This window comes from Ranitomeya imitator, chromosome 1 (assembly GCF_032444005.1).
Source record: "Ranitomeya imitator isolate aRanImi1 chromosome 1, aRanImi1.pri, whole genome shotgun sequence".
In the NCBI taxonomy this organism is placed as follows: Eukaryota; Metazoa; Chordata; class Amphibia; order Anura; family Dendrobatidae; genus Ranitomeya; species Ranitomeya imitator.
This window is the reverse complement of record NC_091282.1, coordinates 85,715,664-85,741,721: the sequence shown is the minus strand read 5'-3', so window position 1 is coordinate 85,741,721 and position 26,058 is coordinate 85,715,664. Positions and strand designations below refer to the sequence as shown.

The following is a 26,058-nucleotide window of genomic DNA, read 5'->3' as shown; positions in this document are numbered from 1 at the left end:
CTTTAAATGGTTGCCTGATGCATCAACTGACTGTTGGTGATAGACTTTCTCTATGGAGACTAGCCTTGGAGTTGCAGCACCCTTATGTCAGCTACTTCTGGAGTTTGGAGTCCTGTTTCTGTGTCATCTGCGGTGTGGAGCTTAGCAGTGGAGTCTGGAAGCTAAGTGTTGTGTTTTTACCTTGTCTGTCTCGTGTTTGTCGCCACCCCCTGTGTTGCACCATCTGCAGTGGTGAGGCTGGCTCCCTTGCCAGCTAGTGCACTATTCTGGGGAGTGCGCGGTGACAGCGAGTGACGAGGTTCGTGATGGTGGCTGGGGAAAGGACCCGCTTAGGGCGTTAGGGGAGTGCAAGGACAAGCTCAGGTTGGAGCTCTGGAGGTTTCCCATCCATCATTCCCTATCGTTAGGGCCTTCCTCTCCCCTGTACCATCCCATTGTGTGTGTGTCGTGCTATCCGCTGACCAACCCCCTGGTGGGATCGTGACAACTGTAGGCTAATGCTTCCCAATCTGGGACCAGAGGCTACACAGGGAGCAGAGGTAACAATGACCCTGGAGCCTGAGGGTTCCCCATGACCCTTCTAACGTAAGAGGACACCAGTATTATTAGTAGCAATTCATAGACATGAGCCCTGATACAGATTTTGCATTGGGGCCGAGAAAATTCGCTTTACTTATTGCTCTCATCACAGTTTTTATGTTTGATGTCGAGCTGTCGTGTTTGTCACTGTAACTGGGGCTTTTTCCTTTCCGCTTTGTTACCTCACACATTAAGATATCTTCTGTAAAGGCAATAAGAGAAGTGGCTGAAAAAGGATATTTGCAGACTGCCATTCGCTCCACAATTACCATGTAAATCACTAACGCGCACTGAGCTTTAGAAACGAAGTGTCGGAGAACATCTGCTTATTCTTTGCTTATTTTTTTGCAGGGTTATTTCAAGTAATAGGTCTCATATAGTGAAACTGCCAGTAAACAGGGTAAGTGAGCTTTCTTATATAAGCAATGAAGTCATATGGCTTGATTATACGGTGCATTGCTTTATGTTTTTAATGCTTTATGTTGTATTTTTGTGTTAATTTTCTTTCTCAGCATGTATTGCATTGTATGACAGTACTTACCGTTCAAATATTGTACACTATAGATCAGTTTTACAGCCGAATGCACCATACGTTTCCTAATGACCGTCTAGGTTTCAAGCCAATCTGTCAGTAAAATAAAACCCCTCCTCTTCCTAATCTGCATATATGGATCATTTAAAGGTAAATCTATTAACACTTTTATATCTGCTATCGATTGCTGCACGCCCAAGAAATCAGTGTTTTTAGTCATGTGCAAAATAAGTCAGTAAGTGCTCTGGGCATGACAGAGCACTTCCCAAGTCTCTGCCTCCCCAAGTTGTGTCCCTGCCCAGCATCAGCCACTTTGGCTTGATTGTTAGCCTACTGTCTGATTTCCTTGCTTGGCACCTGACGTCAAGCAGACAGTGAGCTGTCAATCATCTTAAAGAGGCTAGTGCTAGGTGAGGGAACATCACCTTGGGAAGTGCTCTGTCATGCCAAAAGCACTTGACCCCTTCACCCCCGGAGCTTTTTTCGTTTTCGTTTTTCGCTCCCCTCCTTCCTAGAGCCATAACTTTTTTATTTTTCCGTCAATGTGGCCATGTGAGGGCTGATTTTTTGCGGGACGAGTTGTACTTTTGAACAACATCATTGGTTTTACCATGCCGTGTAACAGAAAACGGGAAAAAAATTCCAAGTGTGATGAAATTGCAAAAAAAGTGCAATATCACACTTGTTTTTTGTTTGGCTTTTTTTGCTAGGTTCACCAAATGCTAAAACTGACCTGCCATTATGATTCTCCAGGTCATTACGAGTTCATAGACACCAAACATGTCTAGGTTATTTTTTATCTAAGTGGTGAAAAAAAATTCCAAAGTTTGCTAAAAAAAAAAAAAAAAAAAAAAAATTGCGCGATTTTCTGATACCCGTAGTGTCTCCAATTTTCGTGATCTGGGGTCAGGTGAGGGCTTATTTTTTGCATGCCGAGCTGACGTTTTTAATGATACCATTTTGGTGCAGATACGTTCTTTTGATCGCCCGTTATTGCGTTTTAATGCAATGTTGCGGCGACCAAAAAAACGTAATTTTGGCGTTTTGATTTTTTTTTTCGCTATGCCATTTAGCGATCAGGTTAATCCTTTGTTTTTATTGATAGATCGGGCGATTCTGAACGCGGCGATACCAAATATGTGTATTTTTGATTTTTTTTTATTGTTCTATTTTGATTGGGGCGAAAGGGGGGTGATTTGAACTTTTATATATTTTTTTATTTTTTTTATATTTTTAAACACTTTTTTTTTTAAATTTTGGCATGCTGGCATGCACTACACGATTTCCTCTGCTACATAGAGGTGAAGTACAGATCACCTCTATGTAGCAGAAAGGCAGGTGTACTTTGAACGCCGACCACAAGGTGGCGCTCAAAGCAATCGGCCATCAACAACCATAGAGGTCTTAAGGAGACCTCTGGTTGTTATGGCAATGCACCGCTGACCCCTGATCATGTGACGGGGGCCAGCGGCGCGAGCAACCCAGGCCGGGAGCGCTAGTTAAATGCCGCTGTCAGCGCTTGAAGGCGGCATTTAACTAGTTAATGGGTGCGAGCGGATCGCGATTCCGCTCGCGCTCATTGCGCGCACATGTCAGCTGTACAAAACAGCTGACATGTCGCGGCTTTGAGGTGGGCTCACCGCCGGAGCCCACCTCAAAGCGGGGGATCTGCCAGCTGACGTACTATTCCGTCAGCTGGCAGAAAGAGGTTAAGATCTTATTTCCATATGACTTAAAATACTAATTACTCAGGAATGCAGCAATAGATAGAAGATTTAAAGGCGTTGATGAATTTAGAATTTAATTCTCAAGACCTGCATGCCCATATTGTATGTCCAGTTTGGAGAGAGTTCATCTTACTGACAGATTCCCTTTAATACTTTTTTTTTAATACTTTTTTCCTGTGTCCCAGTGGGATTGCTCTTATGTCCTTGCTGGCCTAGTTAGCTAAATGGGGAACTGTGTACTGGTAATTTAAAAACATTTTTACATGTTTGCAGTGCTGAGTTGAAGGGCAGTACTTATCCCTGGGGTCCCAGTGGCCCCTTGGTCAGCTCTACTGACAGGAATTAACATATGTGAAAAGTCACATGTTTTATTTCAATTATAGTGATTGCTAAAATTCATGACAATGAGATTAAACTTCATTCTTACATGTGGGTCCTGGCTGTGTTAAGTCATAGCCAAAAGTGTTGACACCCTTGAAATTGTTCCACAAAATGAAGTATTTCTCCCATAATATTATTGCAGTTACACATATTTTTGTTATACACATTAGAACAACACACACACATAAATAAAAAAAAAAATTGGACATCATTTTTCACAAAAAAAATTGGGCCTGACAAAATTGTTGGCACTTTTCCAAAATTGTGGGTAAACAACTTTGCTTGAAGCATGTGATGCTCATTCAAACTCACCTGTGGTAAGTAACAGGTGTTGGCATTATGAAAATCACACCTGCAATCCGATAAATAGGGGTGAAGTTGGCTCAATCTTTGCATTGTGTGTCTGTGTGTTCCATACTAAGCATGGGGAATGAAAGGAGGAGAATAGAGCTGCCTGAGGACTTGAGAATAGTGATGAGCGAATATACTCGTTACTCGAGATTTCTCGAGCACGCTCGGGGGTCCACCGAGTATTTTTTAGTGCTCGGAGATTTAGTTTTTATTGCCGCAGCTGAATGATTTGCATCTGTTAGCCAGTATAAGTACATGTGGGGGTTGCCTGGTTGCTAGGGAATCCCCACATGTAATTATGCTGGCTAACAGATGCAAATCATTCAGCTGCGGCAATAAAAACTAAATCTCCGAGCACTAAAAATACTCGGAGGACACCCGAGCGTGCTCGAGAAATCTTGAGTAACGAGTATATTCGCTCATCACTACTTGAGAACCTAAATTGTGAAAAATATCAACAATCTCAAGGTTACAAGTCTTTCTCCAGAAACCTTGATGTTCCTTTGTCCTTGGTACGAAACACAATCAAGAAGTTAACAACCCATGGCACTGCAGCTAATCTATGTGGATGTGGAAGGCAGAGAGAAATTGATGAAAGGTTGCAACCCAGGATAGTCTGGATGGTGGATAAGCAGCCCCTATCAAGTTCCAAAGAAATTCAAGCTGTCCTGCAGGCTCAGGATACATCACTGTCAGCGTGAACAATCTGTCGACATTTGAATTACATGAAGCTCTATGGCAGCAGACCCAGGATGACCCCACTGCTGACACAGAGACATAAAACAGCTAGACTGAAGTCTGCCAAAATGTATGTGAATAAGCCAAAATTCTTCTGGGAAAGCGTCTTGTGGACAGATGAGACCAAGGTAGAGCATTTTGGTAAAGCACATCATTCTACTTGGAGATGGTGGAGGTTCAAAGATGTTTTGGGGTTGTTTTGCTGCCTCTGGCATTGTGTGTCTTGACTGTGTGCAAGGCATCATGAAAGCTGAAGATTACCAAAGGATTTTGGGTTGCAATGTAGTGTTCAGTGTCAGAAAGCTGGGTTTGTGTCCTAGGTCATCCAGCAGGACAATGACCCCAAATATACTTTAAAAAGCACCCAAAAATGTATGGAAACAAAATGCTGGAGGGTTCTGATGTGGCCAGCAATGAGTCCGGATCTAAATCCCATTGAACACTTGTGGAGAGATCGTAAAATTGCTGCTGGGACAAGGCGCCTTCAAATATGTGAAAAAGAAGCATTGCATCTCGAAGTCTAAAATACGGTGCGTTGTTAAAGGATTGAGAAACAGGGAATAATGATTGAAGCCAGAAAAAAATACTCATGCTGCACAGCTGAATTTGGGTGGGAATGTGCTGTGGTTTATAACTCTATGTTCTTGCTGATAAGCAGGGGCGGAACTACAGTAGGTGCAAGTGTTGCATTTGCACCCGGGCCCTGGAGCCTAAGGGGCCTCATAATATATGTTGGCCCTTATGAAAAGGTCAATATTATTAGAGACTTGCAATAATTAGGGGCCCCGTTGGAGCTTTTGCATTGGGACCCATGAGCTTCAGGTTACTCCACTGCTGGTAGGGTATTAGTGTGTGCAGGAGTTTTCCCACTTGCAGTGAAGAAACAATGTTAATTTGCATCAAAGTCATCTCTGCCGACAAATCACATCCCATTCATGTAATGGGGTTTCTGCAAGCCCATTCACAAATAATGGAATATTTTCTTGGCTCAACAAAAATCTGCTTACAAAAAAATCACATGTTTCCGTACAGAAAAACCAAAGTCTAACCCTATGTTGGGGTGAAGGTGCTAATCCTCGTGCCTCCACAGCAGGTCACACTGCACATTGGGGGCAGAAGTCTGAGTGCCAGCGTCAAATTCCTGCCAGCAGATCCTCTAGTAAATATGTGTCAGATTAAACCCGATATGTGACCATAACCTTTTGGTCTAGTAAGCTATTTGCTGGATCACTGACAGTCCTATTATAGAGAGTTATCCTGTGTGATTAACCTACATGTTTGTGTTCTGTCTCTACAGTGCTGTGCTCATTTTATGATATTTTATGTTTTGCAGCAACTGAAATTTATGCACACCCCTCACCAGTTCCTACTACTCAGCAGTCCACCAGCCAAAGAAGCGAATTTCAGAGCTGCTAAAAAACTTTTCGGAAGCACATTTGCATTTCAGTGAGTTCTAGTATTTTCTGCTGATTAATGGTGACATGGAGTGAATAAATCATAGAGGTTATCAGAGCAAAGATAAAATGGCACGTTTAGAAATTTGCCTTGCCTACTAATCACATTGGAAGATGGCATGTATTAAGCCTGACCCGTCAATGGTCTCCTGACGTGTCGATGGTCTCCTGATGTGTCGATGGTCTCCTGACCCGTCAATGGTCTCCAGACGTGTCGATGGTCTCCTGGCTTGTCGATGGTCTCCTGACCCGTCAATGGTCTCCGGACGTGTCGATGGTCTCCTGACATGTCGATGGTCTCCTGACCCATCAATGGTCTCCTGACGCGTTGATGGTCTCCTGACCCATCAATGGTCTCCTGACGCGTCGATGGTCTCCTGACCAGTCATTGGTCTCCTGATGTGTCGTTAGTTTCCTGACCCGTCGATGGTCTCCTGACCTGTTGATGATCTCTTGACACATCGATAGGGTCCTGACGTGTCAATGGTCTCCTGATGCGTCGATGGTCTCTTGATGGGTCGATGGTTTCCTAACACATCAATGGTCTCCTGACCCATGCATAATATTATATATTCTCATAGACATAAATGAGGCTGTTCAGGCTGTTCTAGACTTTGTGGTCCATACGAGGACAATGTGACACAGACGTTATTGTCAGTTTACAAACCAACTTAGGTTCTTTAGGTCCTTATAGCACTATCAAAATCTTCCAGCAGGGGTCACTGTGATTTAGTTAGTAATGGGGGTCTATACCAAAATATGACTTTTGGATCCCACCGCAGGATCTATTGCAGAGACCCTTGGCTACATGTTCTATTTATAATACTTGGTAAGGCACCAGGGTCCCGACGTTGTAGGCTGTTTTGCGAAAACGAAAACTCCTAGTATGCTTTGACATCTGGAGGTTTTCATTAAATGCTGTGAGTTGTAGTTCCACAGCAGGTTGGGGACTACTGGTCTACAATAATTCATACAACATCTGCAAATATAACCCGTGCCATGTTTTCTGTTACAGTGGCTCGCACATTGAAAATTGGCACTCTATTCTGAGGAACGGATTAGTAGTTGCTTCCAATACAAGACTGCAGGTAACGTCACATATTTTAGAAATGCTTATAAATGAGGGCAAATGCATCAGTTGCCTATTTTCTGGAAATTTCCATAAAAATTTGCGGGTGAGAAATTGGCAGTGTTATACAGCACCCTCTAAATAGATGGGATTTTAAAACACCACTCCAGTGGTTTTTTATTTAAGTGCTGGAGTGGTGATACTCATCCAAGTTTCCACACCCTAGTCTGATACTCACCAGTCGCCATCTTCACCTCTTCCTAGTGCCTCTCCGGTCCCAGGCCGCCATCTTGTGACCGCAACTTCTGACCGACCCAAAGTCAGAGGTGACGATCACAAGTCATACACTATTGTTTTTTTATATGCTGTTGATCCTTTTTTTATATTACTTTTTCAAGCGATTAAAAACTATCATGCAAATAGTTAAAATGTTCCAACTTTGAAACAAAATTACATTGAGTCCATAAAACGATTACTTTTAATTAAACTTCAAATTAGTGACACCTGAAGAAGTAAAAACAAGTGAATTTTGACATTTAATAAGATTTTTATGACTTGGACAGCGCATAGGTCAGACACAATAATCTTCAGATTTGGTTTTATTTTCTTAAATCATTTTACTGCATCCACCCACAAGAACTGCTCAAATCGATGACCGTGTGACCCCGGGGCGTCTGCAGATAATATCTATAGATTTTTTGTTTGTTCTTTGTAAATGTATCTGAGCACCTGCCATTTATGTAGTTGTGAACAATTATTGAATTATGGGGTAAACCATTTATGTGATGCTAATCTCTTCTGATATTGATTTAGCTTCACGGTGCCATGTACGGAAGTGGAATATATCTAAGTCCATTAGCAAGCATATCATTCGGCTACTCAGGTAAGTGGCAGATTTCCTCTCTTTGTTGTTTGTTTATATTATACTAGATGGCAGCCCGATTCTAAAGAATCGGGAGTCTAGAATCCATATATACTTTATTTATTCAAATGTAAGAATAATACAATTAATAAATAATAGTAAGAAAGAACAAAAATAATAGGCAGTATATGGAGAAAACACCAAACAAAAGTTCAAAATTGGTGTGAAAATGTCACTGAACCACTTCACAACTAAATATATATAGTTTTGGTAAATGGTATTATCATTTTTTTGACGAAATTCGGCAGGAGCTTGAAGAGCAACGTCACTGGGCCCGCCTCCACGCAGTAGAAACTTGCTGTGAGGTAAAAATTCAAAAATCACACCAAAATGGCGGGCGGAGTGTGTCACAGTACGGCACGTTTCTGATTGGTCGCTCGCAGCAGGCGGCAACCAATCAGACACTGGACACTGTTGACGTCACTTATCTCCGGACATTAGCTCCGCACATTAGCTCCGGACATTAGCTCCGGACATTAGCTCCGGACATTAGCTCCGCACATTAGCTCCGGACATTAGCTCCGGACAAAGCCACGGAAGTTGGCAGAAATTGCAGGAAGTAGTATTCTAGGCAATTATATATTAGATATTGTTCAGTGGTTATTCATGCATGGACAGTCATGTGGACGGACTTAGGTGACATACGGTAGGCATTTGGATCACTAGGCAGAATTAAAGTAAACTTCTCCCCACAATTGGTTAACCTATTGGTGGCATTTTTGATGCATTTTTGGGAAACATAAGAAATGTATAAGTAAATGCAAAAGAAGGAAATATAAAAGGAACCTGCCATGATTTTTCTGCCCCTAAAGTCGAGGCAAATACTCCTTGCTTTACTACACATGTGCAAGATGCCATTGAAGCTAGCTTTTAATGTTGTATCCCGGTGATTGGGTCACCAGTTGAGCCACGACTGCGTGACTCTTCATGACTCTTCATTAGAGATGAGTAAATTTGTAACTTCTTAACTGATCAAATAGGAATTGCAAGAATCACCAGAATCCAAATATTTTGGGATTCAATAGGCAGGAATCCAAAAAAATCCAGAGAATTTGGTTGGATTCTTTTGGGGACCAGAAAGGGGATAAAAAAACACACAGGCCAAAACAACCAATGTATTTATGGTACCTTTCTCACCTGTTCTTATGCAAACTTGCAGCTCCCCTGTCTTTCATCGCTCAACTCACTCAATTTCAGGGTGGAGGCCAGTCTGATCATATGCCTCAAATTGGTCTCAGTGCCGGAGTCTTTTTTTAATTTTTTAGCCTCTTTTATCCATTGGAGCTGCTGACTTAAAGATGACCTTTCACCACTCTTTTTTTTATGTCAAACTGGACATATACAGGTCCTTCTAAAAAAATTAGCATATAGTGTTAAATTTCATTATTTACCATAATGTAATGATTACAATTAAACTTTCATATATTATAGATTCATTATCCACCAACTGAAATTTGTCAGGTCTTTTATTGTTTTAATACTGATGATTTTGGCATACAACTCCTGATAACCCAAAAAACCTGTCTCAATAAATTAGCATATTTCACCCATCCAATCAAATAAAAGTGTTTTTTAATAACAAACAAAAAAACCAACAAATAATAATGTTCAGTTATGCACTCAATACTTGGTTGGGAATCCTTTGGCAGAAATGACTGCTTCAATGCGGCGTGGCATGGAGGCAATCAGCCTGTGACACTGCTGAGATGTTATGGAGGCCCAGGATGCTTCAATAGCGGCCTTAAGCTCATCCAGAGTGTTGGGTCTTGCGTCTCTCAACTTTCTCTTCACAATATCCCACAGATTCTCTATGGGGTTCAGGTCAGGAGAGTTGGCAGGCCAATTGAGCACAGTAATACCATGGTCAGTAAACCATTTACCAGTGGTTTTGGCACTGTGAGCAGGTGCCAGGTCGTGCTGAAAAATGAAATCTTCATCTCCATAAAGCATTTCAGCCGATGGAAGCATGAAGTGCTCCAAAATCTCCTGATAGCTAGCTGCATTGACCCTGCCCTTGATGAAACACAGTGGACCAACACCAGCAGCTGACATGGCACCCCACACCATCACTGACTGTGGGTACTTGACACTGGACTTCAGGCATTTTGGCATTTCCTTCTCCCCAGTCTTCCTCCAGACTCTGGCACCTTGATTTCCGAATGACATGCAAAATTTGCTTTCATCAGAAAAAAGTACTTGGGACCACTTAGCAACAGTCCAGTGCTGCTTCTCTGTAGCCCAGGTCAGGCGCCTCTGCCGCTGTTTATGGTTCAAAAGTGGCTTTACCTGGGGAATGCGGCACCTGTAGCCCATTTCCTGCACACGCCTGTGCACGGTGGCTCTGGATGTTTCCACACCAGACTCAGTCCACTGCTTCCTCAGGTTCCCCAAGGTCTGGAATCGGTCCTTCTCCACAATCTTCCTCAGGATCCGGTCTCCTCTTCTCGTTGTACAGCGTTTTCTGCCACATTGTTTCCTTCCAACAGACTTACCATTGAGGTGCCTTGATACAGCACTCTGGGAACAGCCTATTTGTTGAGAAATTTCTTTCTGGGTCTTACCCTCTTGCTTGAGGGTGTCAATGATGGCCTTCTTGACATCTGTCAGGTCGCTAGTCTTACCCATGATGGGGGTTTTGAGTAATGAACCAGGCAGGGAGTTTATAAAAGCCTCAGGTATCTTTTGCATGTGTTTAGAGTTAATTAGTTGATTCAGAAGATTAGGGTAATAGGTCGTTTTGAGAACCTTTTCTTGATATGCTAATTTATTGAGACAGGTTTTTTGGGTTATCAGGAGTTGTATGCCAAAATCATCAGTATTAAAACAATAAAAGACCTGACAAATTTCAGTTGGTGGATAGTGAATCTATAATATATGAAAGTTTAATTGTAATCATTACATTATGGTAAATAATGAAATTTAACACTATATGCTAATTTTTTGAGAAGGACCTGTAATGTGCTAGTGACTGCAAATCAGAATTTTTATTGTGCCTCTCTGTTGCAGTGATATTAGCAATCAAAGTGTTTGGCATCAAACAAGTTAACTTTTGTTAAGTTCAGTTGGGTGTTATTAGATAGATTTCACTGGGGGCGTGTGTTTCTTCACCCTGTATGAGTTGTCCAATCGTAGGCAGCAACATAGCAGAAAAAGGACACCCCCCCCCACAATAGTTTAGGTTTGTCAGTGTGTGAGATGTAAGGATACTGCCCTGATCTACTTAGTCTAACCTTCTGCATAATTAAAAAGTGTGAGGAGATTTGTCCATAGTTGACTTAAACATTTTAGATAAGGTCCATGTGCAGAGAGGGGCAGATTCACACAAATTTTGGAGTAGATTCGATTTGGTCTGAATAAATTCAGTAGAAGAGAGGAAGAATAGTGATAATTTAATACCTTAATAAATCATTATGATTAAACAGTGGCGGAAATAAGTATTTGATCCCTTGCTGATTTTGTAAGTTTGCCCACTGACAAAGACAAGAACAGTCTATAATTTTAAGGGTAGGTTAATTTTAACATTGAGAGATAGAATATCAAAAATAGAATCCAGAAAATCACATTGCATAAATTATATAAATTCATTTGCATTTTGCAGTGAGAAATAAGTATTTGATACACTACCAACCATGAAGAGTTCTGGCTCCTACAAACCAGTTAGACGCTTCTAATATTCGTAACCTGCATTAAAGATGGCTGTCTTACATAGTCACCTTTATAAAAGACTCCTGTCCTCTACAACATGGGAAAGACCAAAGAGCTTTATAAGGATGTCAGGGACAAAATCATAGACCTGCACAAAGCTGGAATGGGCTACAAAACCATAAGTAAGAAGCTGGGTGAGAAAGAGACAACTGTTGGTGCAATAGTAAGAAAATGGAAGAAATACAAAATGACTGTCAATCGACATCGATCTGGGGCACCATGCAAAATCTCACCTCGTGGGGTATCATTGATCACGAGGAAGGTGAGAGATTAGCCTGAAACTACACGGGGGGAACTTGTTAATGATCTCAAGGCAGCTGGGACCACAGTCATCAAGATAACCATTGGTAACACATTACGCTGTAAAGGTTTAAACTCCTGCAGTGCCCGCAAGGTCCCCCTGCTCAAGAAGGCACATGTGCAGACCCGTCTGAAGTTTGCTAATGAACACCTGGATGATTCTGTGAGTGATTGGGAGAAGGTGCAGTGGTCAGATGAGACAAAAATTGAGGTCTTTGGAATTAACCAAAAGAACACTGTACCCACTGTCAAGAATGGAGGTGGAAACATTATGTTAAGGACACAGGACTACTTGACCACATCAATGGGAGAATGGATGGAGCCATGTACCGTAAAATCCTGAGTGACTACCTCCTTCCCTCACTTTAGGCCGGAACTGTTGTCCGTGACCAGCTCTCAGAGATCACTGCGAGTCACTCGTTGGTGACGTGACAAGGTGCAACATTGAGTGAACTCTTAGACCTGGAAGACCTGGAATTAAGTAAACAGGCCTGAAGATCATGCTTGCGACAGGGCAACGAAAAGGTGGCTCTGAGGACCAGATGGTGCGCAGCGAGCTTTGGGAATGGCAGACATTTTGCTAAATCCATGCAAAGTGAATTCACAAAAATCTGTATTTTCAAAAATGTGGATTTTTTTTGCAGATTCACATAGAATTCATTTCCACCCGAATATATTCACTGATCTCTACAAGGAACTTTTCCTATCATGAAAAATAGAGTAGAAAAATCAGAATAGAACTGACTGTAAGAGAAGCAATGAGAATCCTTTTGGATAAAGATTTTTATCAACCACTAAATTCCAATCCTTTAAGTGTATCCACCAAGAGTTATGTATTTATTACAGATGCTTACAAGTAAAGATAAGAAAAAGAGAAAAACAATGATTCGTTAATAAAGAAATTTGCCAAAGATCAGATTGCACCTCCAATCCCCCTGGGCACCCTATACACATTTTGGCCTTAATTTGAAGCACAAGTTCCCATTATTGGGGTGGAAACATGCCCTGCAAGCAACTTAAGAAAGCCTTACTATACTAGAATCCTTTGTTCTAAAAAAAAGAGAGAAATGAGACAAGCGTCCATAGGCTGACACTGTGTGGAAAAATGTCACACTTTTCTGTCTCGAACCAAGCCATTATTCAAATCAAACTACAGAATCCTTTGTTCAAATCCAACCAGTTGTGTGCTGTAATATTTATGTTTCCTTTGTAGTCTTGTGATCTCTAGCCCAGACCAATGAAATCATTTCCTTTTCCTATTTTAAGTATTTTTAAACCCTGCTGTTTGTTACTATAATATAATGTAATAAAGGCATTGGTCCAGTGCTGAAACACGTAGCCTGTTTCTTCCTGAATAAACCTGGGACCACTGTTCGGCCTATCTTTTTAAGTCACTGGCACCATTGGAAAGCCTTTTTTGTTTTATTTTTATAGGGAACCTGTCAGGTCCGATATTGCTATTAATCTGCAGATATAGGGTTAACTTTCAAGTTAATAGCGTTATGAAAGTGCCTGGGCCGCTGTACTGAAAGTGCGTCTCCTGAGAGAAAAGGAACTTTATTTTTTTAAGGAGCCGCTGGCTTTCAGTCATGCAGAGAGCGGCAGTTGTAAGCAGATCCTGACACTGACTGACAGCATATCTGTACTGATGCACTGCTGAGCCAGCTCTCAGTCAATGCCGGGGTGTGTTTACGGTCCTTACTTTCATATCTAGGCTCGTGCATGACTGAAAGCCAGCGGCTCCTTAAAGAAATAAAGTTAATTTTCTCTAGGGAGCTGCGCTTTCAGTACTGTACCTACATAACACTGTTAAATTGAAGACTACTGCTAGTTCTGCAGGTGTTAGCTGGATCAGGAGGTTATTACAGTTGTATTTAATTTAGGCAGTTGCCTAATTTATGACCAGAAAAATGGCGTAGCATCCTGTGTTTTTTAAAACAGACACCATAGCAGAAACCAAGCAGGCCTCATTAAAGTCAATAAACAAAATTGCAAAATTCAAGTGTAAACACAGCCTAAGGCCTCTTTCACACTTCCGTCTTCTGCTGTGCGTCGTTGTGCAGTAAAATGACGTATCGACGGACGTCACGCAAATAGTGAAAAATGTGTGTGATGCATCTGGTGTAAAGATGGATGCGTCGTTTGTGTTGTTGCAACAATTTGAATGGAGAAATTCCGGGATTCAAATGTCCGGGGAAGAGAGAGAGAGAGAAATCCAGGATTCAAATGTCCGGGGAAGAGAGAGAGAGAGAAATCCAGGATTCAAATGTCCGGGGAAGAGAGAGAGAGAGAAATCCAGGATTCAAATGTCCGGGGAAGAGAGAGAGAGAGAAATCCAGGATTCAAATGTCCGGGGAAGAGAGAGAGAGAGAAATCCAGGATTCAAATGTCCGGGGAAGAGAGAGAGAGATCCGGGATTCAAATATCCGGGGAAGAGAGAGAGAGAGATCCGGGATTCAAATGTCCGGGGAAGAGAGAGAGAGAGAGAGAGATCTGGGATTCAAATGTCCGGGGAAGAGAGAGAGAGATCCGGGATTCAAATGTCCGGGGAAGAGAGAGAGATCCGGGATTCAAATGTCCGGGGAAGAGAGAGAGATCCGGGATTCAAATGTCCGGGGAAGAGAGAGAGAGAGATCCGGGATTCAAATGTCCAGGGAAGAGAGAGAGATCCAGGATTCAAATGTCCGGGGAAAAGAGAGAGAGAGAGATCCGGGATTCAAATGTCCGGGGAAGAGAGAGAGATCCGGGATTCAAATGTCCGGGGAAGAGAGAGAGATCCGGGATTCAAATGTCCGGGGAAGAGAGAGAGAGATCCGGGATTCAAATGTCCAGGGAAGAGAGAGAGATCCGGGATTCAAATATCCGGGGAAGAGAGAGAGATCCGGGATTCAAATGTCCGGGGAAGAGAGAGAGAGAGATCCGGGATTCAAATGTCCAGGGAAGAGAGAGATGCGGGATTCAAATGTCCGGGGAAGAGAGAGAGTGCAGAACGTTTTCTCTCCACGACGGACTGCTATTTTCCGACGGATCCAGTGCACGACGGATGAAACTGATGGCCATCCGTCACAATCCGTCGCTAATACAAGTCTATGGGAAAATGCAATTTTTTAGCAGGATCCTGCATTTTCAAAAATCGACGGGTTGCGAACTTGCGATGTGACACAAAAGACGGAAGTGTGAAAGTAGCCTAAGTGACCGGCACTATCAGTAAATGTCCATAGAGATCTACAGGCACATGTCATACATTTATGAGAGGTAATCAATATGGTCATACATATTTGTCCTTACATAATTTTGTAACAAATAATTTTAATATTTCCTACACAGGGATGAACAAGAAGCAACAGAAAGTATCAGCCAAGGACGATCCCCCAAGCAACAAAAGCAGTAGTACATCACAGGTATCATTTTCTAGCCTTCCCAATATGGCCTATCCATTCTTATCCGTAACTTTCAATATTCAGATCAATTTATCATGCCAACGTTTTGTCTTATATTTATTTGGTTGGATAAAAGTGATGGTCATGGCAGGATCAACTGTTGGACTCAATTATAATGTGGAAGAAAACTAATGTTGGGTTGGCCAAGATTGTGATGGTGGAGGCCCCTGGGCAGTTTCCCTATTTATGCTATTTATTATCCAACCCTGGCAATGGCCACAGCTGCCGTTTTGCCCTATTCCTCTGCCCCCCAAAATAACAGAAAATTGATGACCTAAAGTCTGTGCCTGCTTTGTTTTATCTGTTTTGGGTTTCAAATGGGTTCCATTTTAAAAGGATATTCAAATTTTAATAAATTACTGCATAGAAAAGGGATATGCCATGAAAGCCTTAAAGTTGGAGATGCCTCCACTGGGAAGACTCAGGAGAATAGGCCCTTTTGTGGCAGAAAGTGCAGCACATGATTATGATACTTTGAAATATTTTCCTGTATACTTAGCAATAAGATATTTTTATTTCTTTTATTAATATATTTCTTGCATTTTAGTCACAGAAAAAAGGACAACAATCCCAATTTTTGCAAAGTCGTAACTTGAAATGTATAGCCTTATGCGAAGGTAAGAAATGTATAGTTTGGATTGTTTTATCTTTGCTTTTTGTATAAATCAGGTTTATTGAAGCAAATAAACAATACAAACAATGGTACAGTGCTGAAACAATTATTAAACTCAACGGGGTACAACCCGTAGATCGTTCAAATAAAGAAAGTCTCAGCAAATATTAAATGTAGTTGGCCACTGCCAACGATAACACTTTCAAGTTAGCAATGATACTCTTCATAGTTGAAACATATAAACAGCATCAAAGGCAATCAAGCATTACTAGATATATTTAATCGTTTATATTAGTATAGAATGTCACTAGATGTAAGAAGTAAGCGGAAGTAGAAAGAATTAAAGAAACGGAAATAGGAGGAAAGAAAGACGAGAAAAAGAAAGGAAAAAAAGGAAAAAAAAAAAAAAAAAAGGGGGGGGAAGGAAAGCGGGTGAAGGTAAGAGGGTACGCTAAGTATGAGGAATGCGGCACCCCTCCCGGGCCGACCACAGGCCCCATGTAGTGGAGAGAAGAACATTGAGTCACCAACATTGGCTTTAGGCCACGACAGCAGGCCAGAGGATAGGGGCAACAACCATTACGCGAACGCTCCCATATCGGCTCCAGATATGAATTAGGACCTGGACAACCATATGTCCAACTCCGGGGTCTCCCTGAATACAATCCATGAAGCCCAAGTGTTAAAAAATTTCGCCAAATCCCCCATGGATTCACTTATCAATTGTTCCATTCTGTAAATGTTGTTTAGCTCCGCAACAAAATCGGAGCCTGAGGGGTAACGATCCTGCTTCCAGTATCTAGGAATCAAATTCCTGGCAGCCGTAAGAAAATGTCTGAGAAGACTCCTCTTAAAACCAGATATCGACATGTCACAGAGAGACAAGAGGGCTAGTTCCACTGTGGGTTGTATTTTGCGAAAGGATAATTTGTTATGGAGATCGAAAACTAGCGTCCAGAATTTCTTTATGGGTGGACATTCCCACCAGATATGGACATAAGTCCCTTTTTCTGATGTGCATCTCCAACAGATATCCGGTATCACCGGGAACATAGCGTGAACCTGGCAGGGGCATCTATACCACCTCGACAGAACCTTGTAACTCCTCTCCTGTGACACAGCCGACAGCGAAGTCCTAAAGGTGAACAGAAAAATCTTATCTCTTTCCTCTTGGGACAATGAAATCCCCAAGTCACTCTCCCATCTTGAAAAAAACGTTGGGAAGTCATGTGTTGGGGTCTGACTCTCCTGGAAAAGATGATATAAGAGGGACACCTTACGAGACGGGGGCTCCTCAGCGAGACAAATTTTCTCGAAAGGAGTTAACAACCCCATGGACTTATTAAGTTTAAATGCTGTGCCTATGAAGCTCTTTAGTTGTTCGTAAAAGAACCAAGAGCCCTCAGGAGGTTCCCCCCCCTGGTATATTTCGTGTAGGGACTTAATACCTGTCTGATTTATGAAGTCAAATATAATGGGTCTTGAAGCTCTGTTTTTACTCAGGAAATTTTCCCTACGGAGACCTGCGGGGAAGTGAGGATTGTCGTAAATTGGGGTTAGTGGACCCGGGGCTGTAGAGGTTATAGTATTTCTGCCACTCTGTCGTACAAGTAGAAGCATGTTCCTAGTCATGAATGGAAGGTTCGACCTCAACCCCCCCACTCCCGTGTTCCATAGTATCGTCTAAGGATCCCCGCCAACGAGATCACCCTCCAGGCCCACCCATTTCTTGTTGTTACTGCTGTGGTATAGGTCTAAAATGCAAGTACCTAATGAGGCATGACTATATACTAGGAAGTCTGGTAGGCCAATTCCCCCCCTCTTCTTGGACCTGCTTAATACAAAATGTGATATTCTTGAACTAGCATGAGACCAGACCAATCGGATGACCGCTTTCTTGAGTCGCGAGAAGAAGGACGCGGGAAGATATAACGGGATTGTCTGGAAATAATATAAAAGGCGAGGCAATAAGTCCATTTTAATTACATTAACTCTACCAAACCAAGACAGTTGAAGTTTATGCCACTTCTCTAAGTCCAGCTCCGCTTTTTGCAACGCCTTTTTAAAGTTTGCATCGTACAAACCAGATGTTTTGGCTGTTATTCTGATCCCCAGACATGGAAGTGAATCGAAGCGCCAACCAAACGGGAAAGAGGCTCGCAGCCCACTCACCTCAGATGGTGGTAGGGATATGTTTAAGGCCATGGATTTATGGGAATTAATTTTGAAATTGCTTAGGTGACCGAATTTCGATAATTCTAAAATGATATTGGGTATGCTAGTTATGGGGGAGGTAACATATAAGAGGATATCATCGGCAAAAAGCGCCAACTTGTGTTCCTCTGATCTTAATTTAACTCCTCTTATGGAGGGGTTATTGCGTATGGCGGTGGCCAGGTATTCCATTGACAGGATATATAGGAGAGGGGAGAGCGGGCACCCCTGCCTCGTACCATTCCGTATCTCGAACGTGTCTGAAAGGGTGCCATTCACCTTCACCTGGGCGTTAGGGGAGGTATATAAGGCCTTTATTCTATGCATCATATTTTCTCCCAGACCAATCCCCGCCAGGACCCGGAACAAAAACTCCCAGTGTACCCTGTCGAAGGCCTTCTCAGCATCGATCGACAGGATACACATGGGATCACCCCCCTCCCGTCCCGCCCCGTCTATTAAAGAGATGGTCCTAATGGTATTATCATGCGCCTCCCTGCCTGGGACAAAACCAACCTGGTCTTGGTTAATCACGTTTGGAAGGAGAGGGCTCAATCTATTTGCAATCATCTTCGCGTAGATTTTAATGTCTAAATTTATAAGAGATATTGGACGATAATTATTACGTAACGAGGGGTCTTTATCTGGTTTTGGTGTGACCGTGATATGAGCAGCCAAAGCCTGAGGTGGAAAGGAACCACCCGAGGAGACCGAATTACACACTTCAAGAAAAATCGGGCTCAATAATGAGGAGAATGATTTATAAAAACTGGCTGAGTACCCGTCTGGACCTGGACTTTTCCCTTGTTTCAGGCCTTTGATAGTCTCTAAAACCTCCTCCAGTGTAAACTCACTCTCTAGGCCCAGAATCTCGTCCTCCGGTAGAAGGGGTGTATTGTTTTGCTGTAAATACGTATTAATTTTGTTATGGAGAGCGGATGTGGACAGATCTTTGTAGTGGCCATCTATGTTGTATAAGTCTTTGTAGTAATCACTGAAGCTCGAGATGATATCTCTAGTATTATGTAACTTTTCCCCTTTCCCATTTTTAATAGAGGGAATAAATGTATTTGGGCCACGTGGGTTAATGTATCTAGCCAAGATCTTGCCGCTTTTGTTTCCATATTGGTAGAAGCGATTTCGGAGCCTTTCCCTGAGGTAGCGTGACTTTTGGTCCAGTAAGGTGAGCAACTTTTGTCTGGTTGTGGACAAGTGTGCGAATGTAACCTCATTGAGATCTCTTTTGTGTTGCGTTTCTAATTTATGAATTTGGTCTGAGAGTTTAATTATTTCTGCGACCCTCTCCCTCTTCAAGCGTGCGCCATGTGAAATAAGAACTCCCCGTATCACGCTTTTCAGGGCCTCCCATTTCATAGGAGAAGATGTGGTGTCCCCCCCATGGTCCGCTACAAAATTGGATATCGTCTTTTCCACATCGGTTTTGCATTGGGCATCCTGGAGCAAGTTCTCATTCAGGCGCCACGAGAAGCCCGGTTTTGTATTAGAATGGAACAGAATTGAAAGAAATATCGGGGCATGGTCCGACCACAAAATCGAACCCACCTCTGCTTCCACTGGGAGATCCAGCAGGTTGTGTGAGATAAAAAAGTAATCAATTCTGCTGTAGGTGTTATGCACTTGTGAGAAAAAACTGTAGTCCTTTGTACCCGGGTGAAGTACCCTCCATATGTCAACTAGTCTCATGTCGCGCATTTGTTTCCTAATCCGAGCAATAGAAGAAAGCGAGTATGAAGTCTTACCCGAAGAGACGTCTACCGCCGGATTCATGGGAATGTTGAAATCGCCCCCCAGTATCACAGGAGAGGAGCCAGCAAATTCCCCGAGGCGCCTCCCACACTCCGCACTGAAGCTCTGCTGACCTTGATTTCGGAAAATAGACATTAGCCAAGACCAATTGACGTGCATCACAGGAAATTTTTAAAAACACATATCTACCATCTGGGTCTATAGAGGAACTCAGCACTTCCGGCACAAAGTTTTTATGGAAAGCTATCGAGACCCCCTTAGATTTGGCATGCGGATTGGAACTGTGGTACCATTTGGGGTAGTATTTTGAAACGCAGAGGGGGACAGCCCCAGTTTTAAAATGCGTCTCCTGGAGCATCAGGACCGAAACCTGCTGTTTATGACTTGTGTATAGGACCTGTCTCCTTTTTTCAGGAATATTTAGCCCCTTTACATTAAAGGAGCAAAACTTTAATTTACCCATAATCTGAATGCGCCACTGTGCTGCAAATTTTTATTGATCCGCCCGGAAGGAGTACCCGCATTATCTTTGCTTTTTATTTCTATTTTAAGAAATAGTCTTTCTAGGATTTGGACATAGCTGAAGGCGTACTTACAATCTATTATAGCTCCTTAGCAATACATCCAAATTTCATACATTGTGCCACAAAACCTCACTTGGCCATGCTGAATGTCTAAGAAGACTCATATTTGACACACTAAGAAACCAGTTTGAGGGTTTAAGCTGCCCCCCTTTATTTAAAATCTGTGGGCAAGATCCGCAAAGATAATTTTGGATAGCCTTGGATGCAAAATTTTATGTAGCACTTAAATTCATTCTGAAGGAGGTCACCAATTCAGTGACCAGACCTTCCTGGATGATTAAACTGCATGGTTTACATCACTGATAGAAGAGAAACTCCTATCACAGTTATTGATGATGATTGCATGGCCCCAGTTATTATGTAGAAGATGAAAGACAAGACAGTCGGCATTCCAGCGCTCTGTGGTACTCGCGGAAAGAGAAATGACCCCAACTCTGTTTAAAGTAAGAGGTTCGGCACTCACGTATATAAAAAGGGCAGCGTGTTATAGACAGACAGGACAGACAGGAGGCTGAATGAAAGGATGAAAAAAAATGCTGGATTGCTACTAAGGCTATGTGCACACGTTGCGGATTAGGCTTAGGAATTTCTGGTGCGGATTCTGCCTCTCCTGGCAGAAAACACACCGGCGGATTTGTCGCGTTTTTTGTGCGGTTCCGCAGCATTTTTTGTGCGTTTTTGCTACAGTTTTCTTGCGGATTTGCTGTGTTTTTTACCCCTGCGGTTTTCTATAATGGAATGGGTACAAAAACGCTGCAGATTCACAAAAAAGAAGTGACATGCTACTTCTTTTAAACTGCAGCGTTTTCGCAGCAGATTTTCCGCAAAGTGTGCACAGCATTTTTTTTTCTCATTGATTTACATAGTACTGTAAATCAATTGCGGATCTGCAGCGTTTCTGCACCTCAAAAAACGCTGCGGATCCGCAGGGAATCCGCAACTTGTGCACATACCCTCACTGTAACAACTAGCGCCAGGCAGCTGCTGTCAAGTCAAATCGTTTTATGGGATGCTCCAAAAAAGGAAGGGATGCACATAGTTTTCCTACTTTGCACATCACCAGTAAGTCCACACTTATATTGCATACCCTATTGGGAATGTCCAATAAAGTAATAAAGGGGATAGGAGGATTGCAAAAATGATTCAATTTATATAAAGAGTTATTTACTTTGGAGAAAAGTTCTATGAGGGTTGACCCAAAACTATATTAAAGCTCTGTAGAGAAATTTGTCAAGGGACCAATTCAGAGTTAAGAAGGTTTCTACTCTAACATAGATGGGGATTACTAGTTTTCCCATTGAGACTGTTGAGACCCACAAAACCATGTTTTCCCCAGGGTGTCCCATGTAATAAACAGCAATACACATATTTAACAATTTTACTTTTAATGAAGTTCAGTCACAGTGATAGGGGCGTGCACAGCATGCGAATATCAGAAATCACCAATAAAGCCCCATTGGCTATAAGAACTGATACAAATCGATTTTGCCCAACCGGACTCGCGGCACAAGTCCGACTTCCTACATATCAAAACTCTCATATAATAACAACTTGACCACCGCTGTGACTTAACAAAATAAGGGAGGGAGAGTGGGATAACGCAGCCCCCGGTTCCCACAGTTGTGAGGAGAGAGACAGGAAGAGGATGGGACAACATTTTTAAAGGGGGCACAAAGGGAGGAGGAAAAGGAGGAAGTTGGCCCCAATGACAAAAGGAAGGGAGGGGATACAGATGATGCAAAGAACATTGGGACACAAAATGTAACCCCTTGTAAATGGGGCACACCAGTCAGGGGGCATCCGATGAATGACTGAAGTGTCCCTCAGGTCATGGGTGTCTGTACTGTACTTCCGCATATGGAATCTTTTTTCAAGCAAATTCCATGCAAATCCAGCTAAAAATATATATATAGTGGCATGTTTACCCAGATCAGACACTGTCTATGCAATTTGCTTAGCGGGCCACCTACTCCATTTGAATGAGTAGGGGAAAACAAATCTGTGTGCTTCCGTGACACCCATCATGGTGGAGTTTGCTACATCTGTATGTACAGAGGATTTCTCCATTACAGCTCTGTATATGACTGAACTGGTGGCGTGCTCCCAGTAGTGCAGCCTCAGGATAAAGGCCTTTAACTTCTAGCATAATCAATATCTCTACAAAAGGAATTAGGTATTATTTCCCACCTCGCAGAAATGAATAGATTACGCATATCAAAATGGGCACTGAGCGATCCTATTCTTCCGCTCTCCTGGACGGATGCGTCTCTACTTCACTCGGTAGCATACAAGAATCTTTCTGAATTCTCTATACAAGTCGTGTTCTTTACGTCGTATTCACCATCAGAGATCTATTCTGCTTTATTTCAGTGATTACTTCACCAGAATTGCACAAACATGGGGAGATCTGGGTTGTTCCCAATACGGATCATGTCTGTACAAGGTTCTTTTTTGTGTAAGTATCAAACATTGATTTTTTATATACTTTTTATATACTTTTGGTCATGTTTTTTTTACCCACCTTTTATTCTTTTACCCACCTTTTATTCTTTCGGGCAACGCATATTACTATTTGGAGCCATGAAAACATTTCCAGTGGATGTAAGAACACACGCAGTGACACATGTATTAGTTCTGTCTAAGGCCGGAGTCACACTACAGCGAGATACGGCCGAGTCTCGCAGGTTAAAACCCAGCTCTGGCACCGGCACTCCGGAGCGGAGCGTGCGGCCGCAAAGCAATACATGGAGCCGCACGCTCCGCTCCGGAGTGCCGGTGCCAGAGCTTGGTTTTAACCTGCGAGACTAGGCCGTATCTCGCTGTAGTGTGATCCCGGCCTAAAGCTTAGACTAGTCAGCCGTAGGATACGCCCGATTTATCACAAATGGTTCATGCTATTTGATAAATTCGAGCTATTATTAAACTTTCAAGTCTAAGTTTCCACCACCTATTATTTGGCTTACTTTGTGTCGGAAATGTGAACCTCACTTTTAGCCCAACTTTTGGGTGTCATTTGTCAGACCAAACCCAATTTTTCTCAAAGCCATACCCCTTTTCATTAAGGTCCCTTTTTGGCAAGGCTCAAAAAGGGCTTAAAGCACATAATAAATATGCTGCAATTCATGAAAGACAGTTTCTTTGACAAAAATTGTACCAGAATTCAGGCGCATTTAGCTTGATAATTCTCCCAAGTTTTTTTGTTTTTTAGCTTTCTTTGCTTTTATCAAATTTCCCAGAAAACTGCAGAAACGCCTTTGATAGTTTTTTTTTTAATACATTATTTACAGTACAGTTTCACTACTAAATAGTCTGGTCACAAAGACATTTGCCATGATAGTTACCAGGGGGCTATGCTATAAGTTTGGGTCCTTAAAGTGAACCTGTCAAGTGTCCTGACTATTTCCGAATGCTATTGTAGCATTATACGTGCAGATTTTTTTTCATCCATAAAGCTGGAGTGTTTTGAAAAATAAACTTTTAATCTGTCGCGTTGCATATGCTAATAAGTCAGGATTAGTCCTGCAAGGCATCTCTTCCCCTGGACTAGTCCTGCCTCGAACATTCTAATCATGGCTTTTTTGGGTGCAATTTTTTGACAGCTGGCATACAATCTTGTTATGGTAGGATCGTTATGCAGACTGTCACTCACGCTCAAGTAAGCATGATTAGAGGATCCGAGGTAGGACTAGTCTGGGGCACTGCTGGACTAGTCCTGCCTCATTAGCATATGGAATGTTGCAAATTAAAAGCTGTTATTTAAATACTGCAGCATTAGTAAGCACAACATAAAAAGCAAAAAATAAGACACACATAGTAGTAAAAAAAAGTATGGCCCCGATACATATACATCAGCACTATTATCATTTTAATAGTCTCATAGTTTTGAAGACTGAAGGTAAACATGAGTTTATCGAGTTCAACCTATAGCCTAACATGTTCATCCAGAGTAAGGCAGATACCCCATGAGACCCCTTATTAGGGGAACATTGCCTTCCTGACTCCATATCCCATCTGACCTCCTTGCCCTCGGTATTTATTTGTTTTTGCATATTGCTCCTACTTTACCATTTTTTTTGTATGCGCTCATAATGCCATGGATGAATATATATTTGGTTTAGTTTATATATGATAAATTTTGTATAATTTAGATTTATTAATTTGCTGACTGATTTGTTACTATTATTGCATGCTCAAAATGTTTCACTTCAGTAGTTGAGCATACGTAGCCCCTGTATTAAAGGGAATCTGTTAATATATTTGTGCTATGCAATCTGAGAATAGCATGATGTAGGGACAGAAAGCCTGATTCCAGGGATGTGTCAATTGTCATTTATTAGGCTGTTTGCTGTAGTTTCTATACAATCAGTGTTTTATCAGCAAGAGATTATCACTGCAGGACTACATGTTGCCTATCAGGCAGTCAGGCTAATCTGTGGAACCCCACCCCTGATTGGCTGCTTGCTGACAATGCACTTTGTACACAGGGAGCTGCCAATCAGTGTTGTGGGTGGAGTTGTACAGATCTCAGCATTGAGAAAACTGTTATATCTGTAGCAGAGAAAACAGGAGTTTTATCAAAACTGCAGCAAGCAGCCCAGTAACTGATACAACTCTGAATCAGGCTCTCTTGCCCAATATTTGTTTACTAGCTATTGAACCCGTTCTACGCCCAGGTGGCGAGCATTTATATTGGTATATGGTCTCCATCCTGTCATGTGCTGCTCCATCCTGCGTCCCCATCCTGTCATGTGCTGCTCCATCCTGCGTCCCCATCCTGTCATGTGCTGCTCCATCCTGCGTCCCCATCCTGTCATGTGCTGCTCCATCCTGCGTCCCCATCCTGTCATGTGCTGCTCCATCTGCGTCCCCATCCTGTCATGTGCTGCTCCATCCTGCGTCCCCATCCTGTCATGAGCTGCTCCATCCTGCGTCCCCATCCTTTCATGAGCTGCACCCATCCAACGCCCCCGTTCTGTCACGTGCTGCACCCATCCTGCGCCCCCATTCTGACGTGCTGCTCCCATCCTGCGCCTCCATTCTGACATGTGCTGCACCCATCCTGCGCCCCATCCTGTCGTGCTGCTCCCATCCTGCGCCCCCGTTCTGTCATGTGCTGCACCCATCCTGCGCCCCCGTTCTGTCATGTGCTGCTCCCATCCTGCGCCCCCGTTCTGTCATGTGCTGCCCTATTTTGTCATGTGCTGCTCCCATCCTGCGCCCCAGTTCTGTCATGTGCTGCTCCCATCCTGCGCCCCCGTTCTGTCATGTGCTGCACCCATCCTGCGCCCCCGTTCTGTCATGTGCTGCTCCCATCCTGCGCCCCCGTTCTGTCATGTGCTGCCCTATTTTGTCATGTGCTGCTCCCATCCTGCGCCCCCGTTATGTCATGTGCTGCTCCCATCCTGCGCCCCCGTTCTGTCATGTGCTGCTCCCATCCTGCGCCACCGTTCTGTCATGTGCTGCTCCCTTCCTCCGCCACTGTTCTGTAATTTGCTGCTCCCATCCATATGCCCCATACACTGCTCCATAAAGTTTTATGGCCCCCATAAGATGCTCCATAGTATATGCCTCATATGCTGCTGCATTATGGTTGATGGCCCCTATAAGATGCTCCATAGTATATGCCTCATATGCTGCTCCATAAAGGTTGATGGCCCCCATAAGATGCTCCATAGTAAATGC

At 42.8% G+C, this 26,058-nt stretch overlaps 1 protein-coding gene across 1 annotated transcript in view; it reads left to right on the top strand.

Moving 5' to 3' along the window:
* PARP8 (poly(ADP-ribose) polymerase family member 8) overlaps window positions 1-26,058 on the top strand; it is a 437,603-nt gene that overhangs the window by 372,170 nt on the left and 39,375 nt on the right. Inside the window, exons 19-25 of the mRNA XM_069748619.1 lie at window positions 931-979; window positions 5,642-5,754; window positions 6,778-6,850; window positions 7,645-7,714; window positions 15,086-15,159; window positions 15,746-15,815; window positions 22,747-22,831. Coding sequence (XP_069604720.1) covers window positions 931-979; window positions 5,642-5,754; window positions 6,778-6,850; window positions 7,645-7,714; window positions 15,086-15,159; window positions 15,746-15,815; window positions 22,747-22,831 — 534 coding nt within the window. The remainder of the gene's footprint in view (window positions 1-930; window positions 980-5,641; window positions 5,755-6,777; window positions 6,851-7,644; window positions 7,715-15,085; window positions 15,160-15,745; window positions 15,816-22,746; window positions 22,832-26,058) is intronic.